Source organism: Ochotona princeps, chromosome 10, assembly GCF_030435755.1.
Source record: "Ochotona princeps isolate mOchPri1 chromosome 10, mOchPri1.hap1, whole genome shotgun sequence".
NCBI lineage: Eukaryota > Metazoa > Chordata > Mammalia > Lagomorpha > Ochotonidae > Ochotona > Ochotona princeps.
In genome coordinates, this window is record NC_080841.1 from 55,485,754 (window position 1) to 55,505,121 (window position 19,368).

At 44.2% G+C, this 19,368-nt stretch overlaps 1 protein-coding gene across 1 annotated transcript in view; it reads right to left on the reverse strand.

Moving 5' to 3' along the window:
* Window positions 1–19,151, reverse strand: part of DHTKD1 (dehydrogenase E1 and transketolase domain containing 1) — a 41,999-nt gene extending 22,848 nt beyond the window's left edge. Inside the window, exons 1-7 of the mRNA XM_004578461.3 lie at window positions 18,866–19,151; window positions 11,063–11,218; window positions 9,350–9,561; window positions 8,501–8,695; window positions 5,842–6,111; window positions 3,122–3,293; window positions 1,426–1,624 (exon numbers count right to left, since the gene is read on the reverse strand). Of these exons, the coding sequence (XP_004578518.2) occupies window positions 1,426–1,624; window positions 3,122–3,293; window positions 5,842–6,111; window positions 8,501–8,695; window positions 9,350–9,561; window positions 11,063–11,218; window positions 18,866–19,022 (1,361 nt within the window). The 5' untranslated portion in view covers window positions 19,023–19,151. The remainder of the gene's footprint in view (window positions 1–1,425; window positions 1,625–3,121; window positions 3,294–5,841; window positions 6,112–8,500; window positions 8,696–9,349; window positions 9,562–11,062; window positions 11,219–18,865) is intronic.
* Between the last annotated feature and the right edge of the window lie 217 nt (window positions 19,152–19,368).

The window sequence follows — 19,368 nt, forward strand, 5'->3', positions numbered from 1 at the left end:
GGGCACTGGTTCATGTCCAGCTGCTCTAGTTCATTCAGCTCCCTTTAATGGCCTGGGAAAGCGATGTAGGATGACTCAAGTTTCTGTGCCCAAGCCACCCATGTAAGAGACCCAGAAGAAGCTCCTAGCTTCTTGCTTTAGGGCTGGTCCAGCCCTAGCTCTTGCAGGCATTTGGGAAGTGAACTACCGGATGGAAGATCTCTCTGTGTTTCTCTTCTTCTCTCTGTGTAACTCTGACTTTTAAATAAATGAATATATACATCTTTTTTTAAAAGTATTCAATTTTACATTATGTGACTTTGACCTCAATAACTTGATATGAAACTTAAATCAAAAAGAGAAATGTAATTGATTAAGTAAAGGCACTCAAGAGTAACAATATCTTCCAGGCAAGCAAAAAAGAACAAGCTATAAACTTTTTTTTTCTTGAAGATAATTGATTAATTGACTTGAAAGGCAGAGTGACAGAGAGAAGGAGATTCAAAGAGAGAGAGAAAGAAAGAGATCTTCCATCTGGTAATTCATTCTCCAAATGGCCACAACAGCCACAGCTGACTAGATAGAACCCAGGATTCAGATACTCCATTCTGGTCTCTGTGAGTGGCAGGTGCCTGAATTCTTGGGCCGTCTTCCACTACTTTCCCAGGTGCATTGGCAGGGAGCTGAATGGGAAGCACAGCAGCTGGAATCAAATTAGATGTGGGGTGCTGGTATCACAAGCAGTGACTTAATGGGCATTCCACAACACCACCAGCCCCTTTCTTTATAAATTTCATCTACATCCAGATAGAAATAATTGCTAGAGTTTTTTACTGATCAGGCAAGTTGTGGGTGGTTATTTACAAGCTAGATCTGTATTATCGCCCTTTCAGCACCTCCTTTATTAAAAAAAATATATATATCAAACTCCCCCCAATCAGTGGCCCACATGGACATCCATCCTTCTCACAATGTAAACAGCATTAAAAATGAAACAAAATAATTTTTAAATAAAGATAGATGTTGAATACAAAAAGTAAAAATGAGAAAATCCCTATCCCCTGTGTTACCTCTCACCAGGGCACAAAGCAGGTCTACGTCAACAGGTCACAGAGCAGAACTGTGGAGGTTCTATTCGTGATCATGCCAATGCCACAGCAAGTAACTTCTGGCAAGGCTTTGCCTAACTCCTCATACTCCAGTGTTCCCACCTGCTATGTGTTCAGTTGCCCATTCTTGGGCTACTGAGGAGACACATGGAGTTTGAAGAACATCAGGAGCATGCTGGAGACACATGGTGTGACCATCCCAGCTTTCCAAGGACTGTGTCAGTCAGCCTTGAAAATTTCATGTTGTGGGCACACCAAGGAAGCTGGTCATCTCTCTGAGCGTATTTACTGAAAATAAGGATCAAAGAGTTTCTGTTGGGGAGGCTTTCAATCATACCTGATGATTTTGTACATGACTGGGTTGGTAAAGAAAGGCTCGTCCAACTCGTTATGGCCCCACTGTCTATAGCACAGCAAATCAAGAATCACATCCTTGCGGAACTGGCGCTGGTATTCAAAAGCCAGCCGTGTGGCACGTACCACTTCCTCTGGGCTGTCTCCATTGACATGGATGATGGCACAGCCCACAAGCTTCCCTGGAGTAAACAAGACAGGGATGAAGCAGACCAGTTATCCCAGAAAAACATCAGCATCTCTCCAAATCCTTCTGTCTGCACAGGGAGAGGGCCCAGACCCTCAGGGGAAGTCTGACATGGTTATTAACTTAAAATTCAGAGTCCAACTTTCTAACTTTGTATGTGACTTTGGTAAAGCTGCAAATCTCAGTCTACTTATGCACAAACCTTGGTTGAAAACGCCTAGCTCTCGTTGACATTGCAAAGACGAAATGAGTTCCTCTTTATAAAATGTTAGTGCTTGGGTCTGGCACAATGGCTTAATGGCTAAATCCTCACCTTGCATGTGCCAGTTTGTGTACACTTCCCATGTGGCTCCCTGCTCATTGCCTGGGAAAGCAGTAGAGGTTGCCCCAAAGCCTAGGAACCCTGCACCTGCGTGAGAGACACATAAGAAGCTCCTGGATCCTGACTTTGGATTGGCTCAGCCCCGGCCATTGTGATCATTTTGGGAGTGAACTAGCAGATGGAAGACCTTTTTCTCTGACTCTCCTCTCTCTCTGTAAATCTGTCTTTCTGATAAAAATAAATAAACCTTAAAAGAAAAGGTTAGTGTTTAAAAGTACCAGGTACATAAGAGTTAATATTTGTTGCTGTTATGATTGCTACTATCCTTCTTACTAAGATAAAACGGTAACTGGGTCAGCACAGTGGCTCATCCAGATCATTTTCCACCCTGTATTACTGGCATCTCATATGAGTACTGGCTTGCATTTCAACTGCTCCTTTCTGATCCAGTTCCTTGGGTAGAAAGCAGTGGAGGATGACCCAAGTCTTCGCAACCTTGAACTCACATGGGAGATCACGAAAGAGACTAGAAAGAGGCTTCTAGCCATTTGGGGACTGAATCAGTGGATGAAAGGACTTATCTATCTCTTCTCTCTGTAAAAATCTGCCTTTCAGGGCCCAGAGGGATAGCCTAGTGGTTGAATCCTCACCTTGTATCTGCCGGGATCCCATATGGGTGCTGATTCACATTCTGGCTGCTCCACTTCCCATCCAGCTCCCTGCTGATGGCCTGGGAAAGCAGTAGAGATGGCCCAAAGCTTTAGGACCCTACACTCACATGGGAGACCCAGAAGAAGCTTCGGGCTCCTGGTTTCAAATCGACTCTGCTCTGGCAGTTGTAGCTACTTGGGGAGTGAAGCAGCAGATGGAAGACCTCTCTCTCTGTCTCTCCTTCTCTGTGTAGACCTGCCTTTCCAATAAAAATAAATAAAACTTGAAAAGAATAATAAGTGGCAGGGGTAAGGGAGCTCATTAAAGGATGCAGCCTAGAAATCTCTTTCTCCAAAGAGAAGTTCTACAATGGATCTTTAGTGTCTGTTAGATAACAACTTGGCAACACTACCTGAATCTTGAGCCAACATTTACAGTGGCAAAAGCAGTGAGGCTCATGATTTTCAGTGACGTTTCTAGTCTGACTGCAGCACAACAAATCCTGCCTGCAATACTCACCAATGTCACTGGAGTACAGGGAGGACCTCCCTCTTTCTGCCGGAGTAGTGTAACCCAGCTGATTATTGACAATCAAGTGGATGCTCCCGCCAATTCTGAAATGTGGGAGATTAGAGAGTGTCAATGTTTCAGGAACAATCCCTTGACCACAGAAAGAAGCATCACCATGAACCTAAACCACCGGGAAATGAAAAAAGAAAAGAAAAGGAACAAATGGGATTAAGAAATCTAAATTTTCAGATTGGAATGAATTGTTTTAAAATACTAATAGGAATAAAAACCAATACCATTTTACTACCTCCTTGCTCTCCTAAAAATTTACAGAATATAGGGTTTCCCAGAAGGGTTAGTATTATCCCTAAAGAAACTGCAACGATGTTAAACTAGTGCTCTTCTTTGTATAGCCACCATCAGCCAACTCATTACTTCTACCCCTTGTCATTGCCTATGCTCGTTATTTTATGAAACATTCCAGTGACTATACAGTAACACTAAGGAAAATGGAACTGCTGGAGTTCTGCACGAGGAGTGACATGATGCAACACAGTGAAATCTTCCTCTCCCCATGCACCTCGTGTCCTGAAATGCTGCAGAGAGCTCACATTGTCAAGACAGCCGGGTAGAGATGAGTCCATGTGGGCAAGCAGTGCCACAGAAAGTGAGAATTTTCTTAAAGAAAATAATTTTCAGTGCAACGGAATGAGGAAACAAGACCCGGAAGCAGGACCAAGGCTCTTCTGTGCCTTTCGCAGCCCCAGGTGCCCATGCCTGTCCTTCACCAAAGGGAATTCATTGAATTAGAGGAGTAATACAGCTGGTCCGATATAGTTCTTTTAAAGACTTATTTATTTTTATTGGAATGTCAGATTCATAGACAGAAGGAGAGACAGAGAGGTCTTCCACCTCCTGGATCACTTCCCAACACACAGGAACCTTGATGGTCAGCATGGTCCAGAGTGGTCTGTTCATTGGAATTTCACATCCAGAAATCCCCCTACACATACATTCCCAAAAGAGGAAAGCGGGAGATGAAACACAGACCCTAACTCACGTCCATAAAAACCCTAGTCTGAATTCACCCTGGCTCTCAGTCCTTTATCAAGATGTCTATCTGATTTATCAGTGTACTTTTTTAGAAAAAAAGAAATTTTTTTCTAATTACTTTTTCATTAAACTGCTAAAATTGCCTTCTTGTCTACTTACTCATTGGCCTCATACTTTGTAGTCAATGGAACAAGTTTCCAGGATTCAGATCAGTGGTAACATCACTCAACCCTTGCTCCCATGATGAACAGGAAGGAGAGTGAATGACAGCAAAGACAAAGTGATACGGAAGAAAATACAGCATACGCAAATGAACAGAGGATCTGAGGAAAATGCAAAATACTATTATAAGTGAAGGTCACAAATGTGCTGCCTTCTGGAATGTATGAAACATGCTGGATAACAGTGTCTTCACAACCTGGTGGGCAGATGGTAGAGAAGGGGATATGTTGGGTTTTCTTTTAAGATTCTTTATTTTTCTTTATTGGAAAGTCAGATATACAGAGAGGAGGAGAGATAGAGAGGAAGATCCTCCGTCCAATGATTCACTCCCCAAGAGACCGCAACGGCCAGTACTGCCCCGATCCAAAGCCAGGAGCTAGGAACCTCCTCCAGGTCTCCCACGCAGGTGCAGGGTCCCGAGGTTTTGGGCCATCCTCGACTGCTTTCCCAGGCCACAGGCAGGGAGCTGGATGGGGAGTGGAGCTGCCAGGATGAGAACCGGCGCCTGTATGGGATCCCCGCGTGTGCAAGGCGAAGACGTAAACCACTACGCTATCACGCCGGGCCCAGGCATATGTTTTTTAAATAAATACATTCATTTGAAAGAGCAACAGAGCAACAGAGAGAGATAGGGTTGGGGAGCGACAAAGATTTTACCTCTGTTGTTTCACTCTCCAAAAAAGTGGAGAAGGGAAAGTAGATGAAGAAAAATCCTCACTAATAACTTGCATTGTTTGCCTTAATGTCAAAGGCCTTTGTTTTTTATTGAACAAGCCAACGGAATACAAGTTTCTGTGCATTATCAGACATATACCTAATACATATGGTCTAGAGGGCCTCCCTTTCAGGGAAGCAACGATGTCTGTCCTCTTGGAAGTAGCAGAGGAGGTTAGTGTTGTGGCACAGTGGATTGAGCCACCAAATGCAGTGGTAGCATCCATGTGAGCACCAGTTCAAGTACCGGCTATTCCACTTCTGATCAGGTTCCCTGCTAATGTGCCTGGGAAAGTGGCAGAGGATGGCCCAAGTGCTCGGGTACCCCCAGCACATATGTGGGAGACCCTACAGAAGCTTCTGGCTGCTGGCTTCAGCCTGGCCCAATCCTAGCTGTTGTAGCCATTTGGGGAGCAACGCAGCAGATTTCTCTCCCTCTGTCTCTGTAATTCTATTTTCAAATAATTTTTTTAAATAATAGTGATGTCTACAGACAACCTCTCAATTAATCACAAGTCAAAAAAGGAAAAATGTAGCAGCAACCCTGAAAGTCAGTTCTTTGGGGACTGAAACTCCCATCTATTCATTTTTTGAAAGGACCCCAGAATCTTCAATTCCCAAAAGGTTTATCTCAATTTCACTTTGAATGCCTGCAATTTCCTTTCAGACCTCCCAACCCCGCCATCCTTTCTTCCTGGGTTTCCCCACCTCCGGCCCCACTTCCCAGAAGCTGTGAGTACCTGCAGGCAAATGACTTTGTCCCCAGGCCGAGCTGAACTGTCCGGAGAGTAGTCACCATCTTGTCGCGACTGCTGCCTACCACGCGTCTTCCCAACAGCCACAGGATTCACAGCTTCGAGGTGCGAGGGGTTGGGCAACATTGTGACGTGGAGGGGACTATGTGCACCAAAGTCCAGGTCCACAGAGGAAGTCAGGTGAGACAGGACATCGCCAACGGCCGAGAGGTTTTCCGGAAACTCACTTAAACCTTGCATTTTACGGAACATCAGCTGTTACAAGTTCACACACAAGAAAAAAGTCTTACATCATGGTGGTGACTAAGAATAAACTTCACCTAGATGCTTTTACAATGATTATACATGTGCATTATTTAGAAATATACATGGATTTCTGACTGAATTGCTTACATTTGCAAAAATTTGGCTGATACACACTTCATTAAAGGTAGGGAGAAAACAAATAAAACAGAATATAATTTCTTTTACACGGGAGATGAAGTATACTACTCATCTCAAGTCAGACCTGAAGACTTAACACTGTCCAATTCCTAGAAGCTTTCTCTGCACACATTCTTTCACTTCGTTTTCACAGTCTTCTTTGGCATAGATGCTACCAACCATTTTGAAAACCAGCAAACAAGGACAGGCAAGTCAGCTGAAAAAGGTCCTTAGCTAGAAAATCACAAACCTTGTTCCCAAAGCAAGTTATTTGCCATGAATACAGGCTTATTATAAACCATTCAAACTGTCGGAATCACCCAAAGCTTGCAACAACTTATTAACCTCCGGTACCTAGAAATAGGATCATATATACTCACATAGTATAGGAATGTGGGTGTGTGCATACACAGGTGTACATATATATTTCTTTTCCTATAAATAATAACTTAAACCAATTCTGCATATTGGGGTAACTTTTGTCTGGAAGATTTTAAGAACACAATTTTTACCTAAAGAATTTTAGCATGTACTGAAGCACATGCCTCCATCTCTCAAACTTTTTAGTCTGCCATGTTTTGCCTTTCTAAGCTCAGTGTTTCTAAAAACTAATAACAGGTGTGGATGACTGTGACAAAGATGGGCCCTTATACCCAACATGACATGTATTTTCTAATAGTTTGAAGTTAAATCAGCCTTCCATTAGCTATGTTCACTTCAACTTGAACAGCCCTTTAACATTTTTATGTATTTTTAATTTCTTAAATCAGCACAGTAGTGAGATTCACCTATACCTCATGACCAAAGCCTTATTAACTATTGGGTCTCTCTCTAAGGGTCAGTGTTCTGTTGTAGCAAGCTAAGCCTCTGCCAATAGCACTGGCATCTCATACGGGCACTGCTTCCAATTCCAGCTGCTCCACTTCCAATCCAGCTCCCTGCTAATGGCCATAAAAAGCAGCCAAGGATGGCCCAACTCTTTGGTCTCCTGTAACCACATGGGAGACTAGGAAGAACCTGCTGGTTATGTAAATCTGACTGTCTCAGCTCTGACCATTGCGGCCATTTGAGAAGTGAACCAGAAGACGGAAGAGCACTCTCTCTTTCTCTCTCTGTAACTCTGGCTTTCACATGACATATGTAACTATTTTATATATACATATGTGTGCGTGCATGCATATATTTTTTCAAGGCTTCTCTAATATTGCTTGACATAAAAATCTTCACTCCTCAAGCTTTTGAGAAGCTTAACAAAGCAGCTGAGTTAGAATGGACAGGAACACTGAAATTAAAAGCACTTTATTGCATGGCCTATTAAGATGATAATGGATTATTGGATTTTATTACAATCTGCTAACTATTAAGTCTGAACATACACAGACCTATGAATTCTAGGAAGGTAAAATCACAAAGATCTTCATGTTTATTAGGACACTTCATTAAATCAAAATCAGGCTCCACAGAGCAGAAATTATTCACTCACATGTCATCCTTGAGAAAACAAACTGATCTTCAATTTCAGTGAGAGAAGTGGGGACCCACAGAAGGATACATTGCAAGTCAACCTCAATACCTGGCCTACATGTCAACATCAAGTCTGCGGATTAATTAATCTACACCCTGGGCCCTGGGATCCTGTGCTTAGTGGACTGTCTAAAAGAAATGGTTACTATGGGGAGCTGGACTGTGGGGGAAGCAGCCAGGATATGAAGCAGCACCCATATAGGACATCTGCCTGGCAGGCTGCGGCTTGACCCACTGGGATACCACCACCCTGCCTCACCCCACGTCGCCCCACCCCATGCCACCCCACCCCACGCCACCCCACCCCACTCCACCCCATGCTGGTTTCTTCACCAGCTCCTTCACCAGGCTGGGTGCCTGCACCCCTGGCTTGCACAACTTGTACTTTTCTGTGCTGTGAGAGCGGCAGGCACAAAAAAAAAAAAAAAAAAAAAAAGAAAAAGAAAAAAGAAACGGTTACTATGCTCACAAGTTTTATCTTTTTTTTTTTTTTAAAAAATCTTACTTAGTTGATTAGGGTACAAAGGGTCAAGGGCTGCAGGAAAGTGGTAAGACCATTGTTTCCACACTAATATCATCATTTTCCCCCTGTATCCGGGGTCAGGGAAGAAACAAAGGGAGAAGGACCACCCAGAGTAGTTTGATCTTAAGAGTCAATTGTATATAAGCTGGTAAGAACCACAAAAAAGAACTTTACCTCTGGAGGAAACTGCAGAAGGCCGGTCAATAAATTAAGCCTCCCTCTGTGAGGCATCCCAATAATGACATCTGTTATCCCACTGTAGGCAGCTGTCTTCAGCAGCTCATGGAAAAACCCCATCATGCTTTCTGCCCCTTCGCCTCCATACCGCTTTACGGTGGCAAACTTGGTGGCCAAGAAGTGGTCAAACTCCTATGGAACACCACACCAGGAAACAGAAAGCAGACAGGGTGAGGGGTGTTGTATGCAGATCCCCACACTGTTCAAGTGGCTGCTCCCTTACACCACCTATCTGAGAGGAAGTTGGACGGAATAGTCAAGTTCTGCCAAGGACACTGGTAGTCAACACGGACAGCCAACAGGATAACCTAGAGTAACCTAGCCCAAGAAGGCCCTGAGAATGTGTGTTCTCCTAGACTAGCACCCAGGCCTTAGACTTTTGCCTTTCCCAGGACTTCATTTTCATAGAGGTGCTCTTCAGTACTAGTTAAGCCAGTTCACAAAACATCCAAACTCCAGGAAAGAGACTTCTCACCTCGACATGCCTGAGTTCTCATCATAGACCGTGTGGGGATGGAGATCCCTCAGTTTGTATCAGGTTTGCTTTACGGCATATTATTTCATCTCTTCAGATAATGAAGAGAGAAATGAGATCTAAAGGATTTTTGTCATCTTTGTGGAGCACGCAAATACATAAAAAAGTATTTTTTTCTGTTCAGCATCAAGTGATGTAAATAACATTTTCTACTGTGCTGAATCAGTGAAGGGAAGTTTAGAATTAATGCCTTCATCCCCTCTCTTCCATGGTGACATGTGTTTATAGGAAATGAGCTTCTGCTTATGCACCTGAGATTCTAGCATTAGCCTGGACAGATGTTTCCGCTCTTCCGTAGTGAATGGTTCCTTTTTCAGCTCTTCAAATCTCTTGGCAAACCAGTTTTTCTCTTCCTGGTTCTGAAGTTGAGAGGTTTCAATTGAAATCTGCCCACAATAGATTTGATTGAGATAGGCTAGTATTTCTTCAAGAGAGGCCTCTTCCTTCCCCATGTTCAATAATCCTAGAAAATAGAATCAAAGGAAACACTCCTTTTAAGAAGAAAACAAAAATTACTTTTTTACTGGAAAGGCAGATTAGATTTATGAGGAGCCGGGGAGATAGAAAGATCTTCCATCCACTGGTTCACTCCCCCAGTGGCTGCAACTGTCGGAGCTGAGCTGATCTGAAGCCAGGAGCCAGAAGCTTCTTCTGAGCCTCCCACGAGGGTGTAGGGTCCCAAAGCTTTGGGCCATCCTCTACTGCTTTCCCAGGCCACAAGCAGGGAGCTGGATGGGAATTGGAGCAGCTGGGACACAAACCAGTGCCCATATGAGATCCTGGCACTTGCAAGGAGAGGATTTAGTCACTGAGCCATCGCACCAGACTCTATAAAGGCTTTTCTAATGAATAAATAAATAAATTATTTTTAAAAAGTATAGTCATGTTCTTCTGTTTTTTAAAAAACAGAACTAGAAAAGCAACATTTAAAAGTAAAAAACAATCTTCCTGAAAATCACAGAAAGGGGAGGTTTGATAGGGCCTGAGCTAAATACCAAATCCGTTACTTACCTCATCCTACAACATGATCTTAGCAAACCAATATTTACTTTAGGTTGCTTACAACTTCTCACAATAAACTTTAGATATGTTGCTAGCTAACACTAAAAAAATTGTTTTGTATGTTGTATGACTTCTCTGTGCCCCATTTTTAAATTGACACGGTGGTACAATCAAGGTCACTCAGAGGTTAGCTCTGAAGATTGAATGAAGCAAAAAAAAAAAAAGCAGCCAGAATGTCCATCAGTGGATGAAAGAACAAAAATAAATAAAATGTGAGTGAGCCATTCAATATTGTTTATTTTTTTAAGATTTATTTTTATTTTCATTACAAAGTCAGATATACAGAGAGGAGAGATAGAGAGGAAGATCTTCCATCCAATGATTCACTCCCCAAGTGACCGCAACAGCCGGTGCTGCCCTGATCCAAAGCCAGAAGCCAGGAGCTCTTCCAGGTCTCCCACGCAGGTGTAGGGTCCTAAAGTTTTGGGCCGTCCTCTACTGCTTTCCCAGGCCACAAGCAGGGAGCTGGATGGGGAGTGGAGCTGCCAGGATTAGAACCGGTGCCCATATGGGATCCCAGGGCTTTCAAGGCGAGGACTTTAGCCGCTAGGCCATGCTGCTGGGCCCTCTTTCATGTATCTTAAGAATATTGAATGGCAGGCCCAGCGGCATGGCCTAGTGGCTAAAGTCCTCGCCTTGACCACCCCGGGATCCCATATGGTCACCAGTTCTAATCCCGGCAGCTCCACTCCCCATCCAGCTCCCTGCTTGTGGCCTGGGAAAGCAGTAGAGGACGGCCCAATGCATTGGGACCCTGCACCCACGTGGGAGACCCGGAAGAGGTTCCAGGTTCCCGGCTTCTTGTCTCCCCACACCCATTGGAAACCCCAGTTCCATGCCAGTTCTTCAAGACAGGAAGGCTTCTCCCTCATCTGGGCAGTTCTCTGCTCAAGGTTCCTTACCAGTCGTACTGAAGGGTCCCCGGAGGGTCTGCACGAGGGCTTGGATTTCAGGCACACTGTCCAGCAGGGCTTGTCCAGGGAAGAGAGGGTTGATTTTGGCAGCTTTGTGACCATGCTCACAGTAAACTGTCACCAATCGGGCAAGGCCATGATCAACTGTATGGTAGAGAAATACAACGAGCAGTTTAGGAAATGCCCACCCAGTACAACATTCAACGTCACAAAGAAGCTGTTGTGGCATTGGATAGTTAAACATGTTATATTTAAATGTATATACAAAAAAGTATATATATACATACATACATACACATTTCACATATATGTGTAAATAGATGCAAATATATGCAAATCCAAATAGACATACATGTAAATATGTACATATTTAAAATGTTTAATATATCATAAGTGGTTACATGTTTAATACATAGTTAAATATGTTAAAATATTCTTATGTATGAATATGTTGTATATAGATAAATATTTTATATGGCTACTTGTATACATAAACATATTATATTTATATATTATATAAGTGCATATAAATATATTTACATATTAAATAAAGATACATTCATATAAATATATAAATTTATTTGTACATTGTATATTTAACATATTAATATATTTATAAAGAAAGAGAGATCTTCCATTTGCTGATTTATTCCCCAGGAAGCAAAAATGGTAAGGGCTGGGCCAAGCTGAAGCCAGGAGTCAAGAGCTTCATCTGGGTCTCCCACACAGATGACAGAGACCCAAATACTCGGGCCATCCTCTGCTGCTTTCTCTAGCCACAACAGAGAGCTAAATCAAAGAGCAGCAGCTGGGACATGAACCAGCACCCACAGGGGATGCTGGTGCCACGGTGGGTGGTGGGGAGGATTAGCCTACTGAGCCACTGTGTGGCATGGATCTATCACTTGAGCTATCACTCGTTCCCTCCTAGGGTGTGCACCAGTAGCAGGCTGGCTCCAAGTAGAACAGCCGGGACTCCAACTGGCATCTATCATGGGATACCAGCATTCCGATGGTGGCTTAATTCATTGTGCCACAATGCCATCTCCTTGTGCCACAATGCAACTTCCTGATTGTTTCTTAAATCCTCACCAATATACAGAAAGAAGGCTCACCAATTAGTAATAAAATATAGTGCTCGTATTGAGTACTGCCTTCTGTTATGCACTGGAATGAATTTTTATTTTTACGCACATCCTTGTAACAACTTTGGAATAGGAATCCTCTGCAAAAGGGTAAAACGAGGATTGGGGCCCATGTCGTGGAATAGCACGTTAAGCCACTGCCTGTGATGCTGGCAGCCCAGCTGCACCACTTCTTATCCAGCTCCATCCTGGAAAAGCAGGAAAAGCTAGGTCAAATGTTTGGGTCTCTGCCTCCCACTTGGGAAAACCAGAAGGGTTCACCTTGGCCATTGCAGCCATCTTGGGAATGAACTAGGGGATAGAAGGTCTCTCACTGTCACTCTCCCTTCTTCTCTCTTTCTTTCTCAACTCTTTCAAGTAAATAAATCTTTAAAGAAAAATAGGAGAGAGAGAGAGAGAGAGAGAGAGAGAGGCTCAAAGGAGCTAAGCAGCTGACAAAGAATAACAAAATCAGGGAGCATGAAGAAGCTGGAACTTGAACTCAAGTGTATTTGACCTCAGTTCAATATTCTACCCATTATGCCACAGTGAAAGTTGAAAGGGGAAAACGATGAGCCTAAACGAAAAGGGATGAGAGAACTAGACATCATTAAAACACTGCTTTTTTCTTATAAGTAAATTGGTTGATCTCTTTGGCCATTTTTGGTCTGTATTTGTGCTCTAGGATTCTATTTTCAAAAGTATCTACTGTATTCTGTTCTCAACTTTTTTCCTATGACTCCAGAGAAGGTTCCTGCTATTTCCCGTAAGCAAGATCCTTGAAACTACTCTGATTACCAACAGACAGTGACAACCCCAACAACTAGACACTGCTCGGATTTTCGGTTCCCATGATTTAGTGCTCTCTAAAGTCTGCCGTTTTTCGTAAAGGAAGCTCCAAACCTTCCAGGATGAATTTTTTAGCCCCCAATCCTCCAGAATTAATTCTGCAAATCATTATTGATTTTATTTGGAAAGCAGAGATTGACAGAGCATGATCTTCCATGCTTTGGAGTACTTCCCAAATGCCCACAACGATCGGGGCTGGGTGGCAGGGACACAACACTCGAGTCATCACCTGCCACCTCCTACGGCATGTGTTACTAGGAAACTGGATCAGAAGCAAAGGGCCATGATGCAAGCCAAGCACTCCAACACGGGCCATCAACTTCCCAGGCGGCATTGGACTGCTGCGCCGAATACCTGCCTTGTGATAAAATAGATATCGGGGAATTGTCATTCCAGTTTAAAGTAGGATCCTTTTAGTAAATAAATTCAAGTTTATTTGGAAACCGTGGTTTACAGAGGTTAAAGTACAAGTGGTTACTAACAGCTAGCTACAAAGAACACTCATCACAGGTCAAATTTTAACCGTGAAGTCACTGCTACCCAAAAGGTTACAAAAAGCACACTCGGCATTTTTAAAAAATGCTTCCTACAAAAGTAGTCATAATGAATGCTGTGTTCATCCTACACAGCACGGGTTTCTGCCAAGAGAAACACTTACAGGAAAAAGAGCCATGAAGTGCAAGGAGGCCTGAGGAGGCTCCATACCGATGCCTCCCATTTCACTATGTCTCTTCTTTAAAACTTATTTTTACTTAACAAAAAAGAAGAAAAAAAACAAACAGAAAAGATTTATTTTTATTTGAAAGACCTCTCTATATAGCCCCTTCTCTCTCTGAAATCTACCTTTCAAATAAAAATAAATAAACCTTAAAAAAATAAATAAAATAAATAAATATCAGGGGAAAAAAGACAAAAAGGAAAGAAGGAAGTAAGGAAGGCAGGCAAGCATGCAGGCAGGCAAGGAGAGAAAAAGAGAAAGAAGGAAAGAAAAAAAAAAAGAGAGAGAAGTCACCAGAGTCTGGGATTGTATCAAAAAGAAGTGAGGTAGCTCATATTAGGAAAGCATGAAGTCTGGAAAGATATTACACAGGACATGGCAATGGAGAAAAGCCAAGGAAAACGGGTAACAAGTGGAAAAGCTTAGATAAGGGACAAGAACTTGGATGAAGTTGGAAAGAGAAAAAGAAGAAAAAACACTGTGCAGACACTGTGACATTGTAGGCTAAGCCAGTGCTTGCCACACTGGTGTCCCATATCAGAACTTCAGTTTGAACGTCAGCTGCTCCATTTCTGATTTGGTTCTCCGCTAATGTAGCTGGGAAGGCAGCAGAAGACAGCCCTCGTGTTTGGGTCCCTGTCTTCAGTGTGGGAGACCCAAAGGGAGTTCTGGACTTCTGGCTTCAGCCTGGACCAGCCACTCTGGCCATTTGTGGAGTCAAACAATAATCAACAGAAGAGTTTCTCTTTCTCTGCAGCTCTGTTATCCTGCCTATCAAATAAACATTTCTACTTTTTTTTAATGAGGGCCCAGCACGGTAGCCTAGTGGCTAAAAAGCCCTTGCCTTGCACACTTGGAATCCTATGTGGGCACCAGTTCATGTCCCACCTGCTCAACTTCCCATCTAGCTCCCTGCGTGTGGCCTGAGAGGGCTGTCGAAGATGGCCCAAGGCTTTGGGACCCTGTATCTACAGGGGAGATCTGGAGGAGGATCCTGGTTCCTGGCTTCAGATTGGTCAGCACCGACTGTGCAGCTACTTGGGGTGTGAACCAGTGGATGGAGGATCTTTCTGTCTCTCCTTCACTCTGTAAATTTGACTTTCCAATAAAAAAATAAGTAATAAATCTTTTTTTTTTAAATGAAGAAGGCAGACTGTGTTAAGAAACTCAAATATCGAATAAAAGAATTTGCATTTAATGCTGAAAGGCAAAGTAAAGCCTTTGAAGACTAGCGTTTATAAAATGACACAGCAAAAGCAACATTCCAACAAGAGAACGAGGGTATAGGTTATAAATCACAATTGCCACTAGGCTAGCAGATTTACCTTTCTAAGGTCATGGATAACTTTATCTGGAAACACATACACACAGAGCATTGCATACAGTTCCACAGACCCTCTGAAATCTTTTCACAGAATCCGAGAACCCATCAGTTTTTTGTTTTTTGTTTTTTGTTTTTTTGTAGAAGACTAGCATTAAACGTCTAAGTTAGCATCTAAAACAGCAAAAATTGCACATGAAGAAAGCAAGGCTTTGAGAAGTAAGAGTGCTTGAGATTTTGTATGAAGTGTGAAGTGAAAAAATCGAGTGTGGATTGTTTGACTCGGGTTTCTCTGATACATCTAGATCAGAGACTGTTCTAATCTCAACCCCCATTCTCCCTTCTCTGGAGATCCAGAGTTGCATAGGGCCACCATGCAGAGGGATCCATTTCCTAACCTTCCCAGTAGCCACAGTAACCTCATGACTAAGCTTTGGTCAATAAGAAGGTACCCAGAAGGAAGCAGTTGCTTCCTCCTTGCTGCTGGTCAGCATGTAGGTTTGCAACAATCCAGGATCAGAGCTGAGCACAACACCCGAAAGAGGGTGAAGGAACAATATAGAAGGAACTTGAACTCTGTGATGTTGCAGGGCAGAGAAGTCACACACATCTTTACTCATCTTATTTAGGCTATTGCTATCTCAGGTCTCTGTCATCATGCCTAAACTCACACTCTGTAATATAGAATTTGGTGCTTGGGGTGGGTTGCTGACATTACAGAACCTAAAACCCAAAGGATATCGCTTTCTCAGTCAGGCAGTAGATATTAAAGAAGCAGCTATCTCTGCCTAGGAAGCCAATCTATTATGTCTACAGCTTTTGGTAAAGGTGTCACTTGTAACATGCTGAAAGGCAAAATGCCTGCCTTTAAGATTATAGTTTTGCAGTATATACGCGTTGTTTCCCATCACTGTCCTACAGCAAGATAAAGTCCAATGGGAATTAGCTAATCAACAAGCAGAGATGTAGGGAAATCCAGTTCCGCAGTTAGAAGACAATGTGTCCTGTGTTCTCAGGCCTGCGATGCAAAGCCTGTGAGGTCAAAGACACAGAAGTAAGCAGCAGCTGGTTCTGAAGAGGCAACCTTTGTAGACTCAGCCCTCCTCCAAACACAATGGCCCTGGAAAGGCTGTGGATTTTGAATTCTGCATTCCCAGGTTACAGGATCAGTAGCAAACACTCTGGATAAGGCATATGCAACTTAGCTTCGCTCGGTCTCCCGCACAATGCCTAGGACACAATGATCTACAAAAACATTTATGACAAAGGAATGCTCTGAAACAGAAAAACTTGTTACAGAGATGCAGGCAATGACAGTTCAAAAGAAAGTGACACAATGGCCTACCTGCCTCTGAGTTTTACTCAAAATACTTTAAAGAAGGAAAATAAAAGCCGAATGGATGTCTTTAGCAACAAAACATAAGGAGGGATCCAACTGTGCCTGAAACAATTGCTCTCCAGCACACATTCTGCTGGCCCTTCCCACGACCACAAGATCCTGCACTGCTGTTTTACTCTAGCTCAACACCAAGCATTTGAAAGGTCAGCAGGTTCACTCCTAGCAAGGGCCTGGGGTGATGGTGGGAAACAAACAATCTGGTGATGAGGGGAGAGCTAAAGGATCACATATAAGATCAACTCCAGAGACATTTCAAAACAGCCCCCAAACTCCCAAGACGATCCTGCTACTCTTGCACATTTGGTGAGTTGAGAACCAATATCCCTGGGTTTTTCCAAGCAAGACTTAGTTCTCAGCATGGGATCTCATATGGGGGTTAGTTCATGCCCTGGCAGCCCTGCTTCCCATCCAGCTCCCTGCTTGTGGCCTGGGAAAGCAGTCAAGGACGACCCAAAGCCTTGGGCTCCTGCACCTGCATGGGAGACCTGGAGGAGGTTCCTGGCTCCTGGCTTCGAATCAGATCAGCTCCAGCTGTCCTGGCCACTTGGGGAGTGAATCAGCAGATGGAACATCTTCCTACCTGTCTCTCCTCCTCTCTGTATATCTGACTTTCCAATAAAAATAAATAAACCTTTTTTAAAAAACATGTTAACAGCAAACACACAGAGATTTCCTGCAATGAGGGAAAACCTCAAATGAGATCACACAACTGTGTGGTAAGCACACACTAATAAGATGCCAAATGAAGAAGAGATTGTCAAAGGTATCCTGCAGAGAATCACCTAGGGTCCCTGTACATACACACACACACTTTCTTCCCCCTGGGGCAGGTGTTATGGTATATGGAGTTCAGCTGTTGTGTGGCATGCCAGCATCTCAGACTGTAGTGTCCACTTCTGGTCCAGTTCCGTTAGTGCACCACAAGAGGCAGTAGATGATGGTCCGACTGTCTGGGCTCTAGCCAGCCACATGGGAGAGTGGTTGGAGTTCCAGGCTCCTGGCTTTGGCCTGGCCCAGCATTTAAAAGTGAATCAACGGGTGAAAGACCACTGCCTCACTCTCCCACTCACCCTCTCTCAGTCATTCTGCCTGTCAGGTACGGGTAAACAAGTGAATAAACATTGATACAGATGTCTGAACTTCGCCTGAAACACTAAATTAAACATCGAAAGAAGTGAGGTCTGGCATTTTAAACATTTTGAATGTACATTCAAGGCTGAGAATAAATGACATATAAAATTCTAAATACTCAATTTCCAAAGTGAAATAAAACATGTAGTCTCAACAAATGCAAAGAATTTGCAATTAATCCTCAAAAATGGCTCCCCTAAAAAATAACTCCATTGTATTAGAAATGAGGTTTCTTGTAAACTCCCCCTGAGGGGAAGAACAAAATACCAAGTGTGTGGTACAATATTCAAAGGCCAGAAGCTGGCGTTGAAACACAACAGATTAAGCCACCACCTTCAATGCTGGCATTCCATAAGGGCACCAGCTCAGCCTGGCCTAGTGCTGGCCATCATGGCTATTTGGAGAATGAACCAGTGGATGGAAGATCCTGTCTCTCTCTCTGTAACTCTACTTTAAAGGGGGGAAAAAAATCCAAAGGCCAGGCATTTAGATGAAGAAGCAGATGCCTACGCTGATCTCACATGGAACCTAAGGTGAGTTTCCTCTAATAACTGGTCTGTATTCATCTAATCTGTGAGGATGAACACAGAATAGAGCACAAAACACTCAAAACCAGAGTCTAGCACACAAGCACGGAACAGATAGCCCCCCAAAATAACAAAAATAAAAATACAACTGATATTCATGTATACTCAATCATTTTATAAAAATGGTTTGAGGTTCAGCAAAGAGGTTTAAACTCTGAATTTAAAGTAAGAGTCTACCCAGGTTTAGGTAATACCAAGCTATCGTGGAAGACCTCGAACTTCCTGCCCTCTTTTCCCAGTCAGCTGAACTTGGACCCTACGGCTCCCTGCTCACGTGGGAGCCCTGCAGACGGCTCTGGAAAAGCATTTATGTCCTAGGTTAACAGAGTTGCGGCACCTCAGAACTTTATTCTCCCACAGAAAGCCCAGTTTCCACGTGTTTATAAACCAGGAAAGGCCAGCCCTCCCCCATCCTTGCCAGCACTAAGAAGATGAGGAGAGCAACTCAGAGGTGACGCCAATGCTGAGACCCCCCCCCCCACCCCGTGGACAACGGAGCACAAAGCCCATGTCCATATTTTGTCCTCCTCCCCGTGGGTGGCACACCTAGGCCAGTGGCCGGTCTCCAAGGAACCGACACCGCCTACACCTACACCCAAGCACAAGACAGGTATGGAAGCCCCCTGGAGTCCCCAGAGTCCACCCATGGGCCCCGGCCCCACCTGGGTGGCGCGCCAGGCTGCCCTGGGGCCCCTGACTTTCGGGTTTCCTGGGCCGGTACCCGTAGACGCCCCGCTCGGTCTGGTAGCCGCGCCGAAGGAGAAGCGGGGCAGCTTGATTTATGCCCCGTCGTGCAGCTGCCACGGCGGCCGAGGCCATGACCAGCCCAGCACCCAGGTCCGGCTGCGGCTCCGGGTAGCGCAGACAGCTCGGCGGCCACGGGCGCCCCGAGTCCGTCACGTGGGCCCCCCTGCCCAGCCAACGCCCCCGCGTCCGATAGGCCGAGCGGCCTGGCCCTCGCAGCCCATCCGGGGCTGTGGCCTGGCCGGCGCGGCAAAGACACGCCCCGCGGACAGCGATGTGGAGCGGCCTGGGGCTGGAGAAGGTTCCCAAGGATCGCCTCCGGCTGCTAGTGCAAACCGGGATGTCCTTAAGGCCTGCAAGTACTCACCCCTCGCTCCTCTGCAGGAAGCGACCTTGCACAATCACGTTGGCTGCCTGAGGC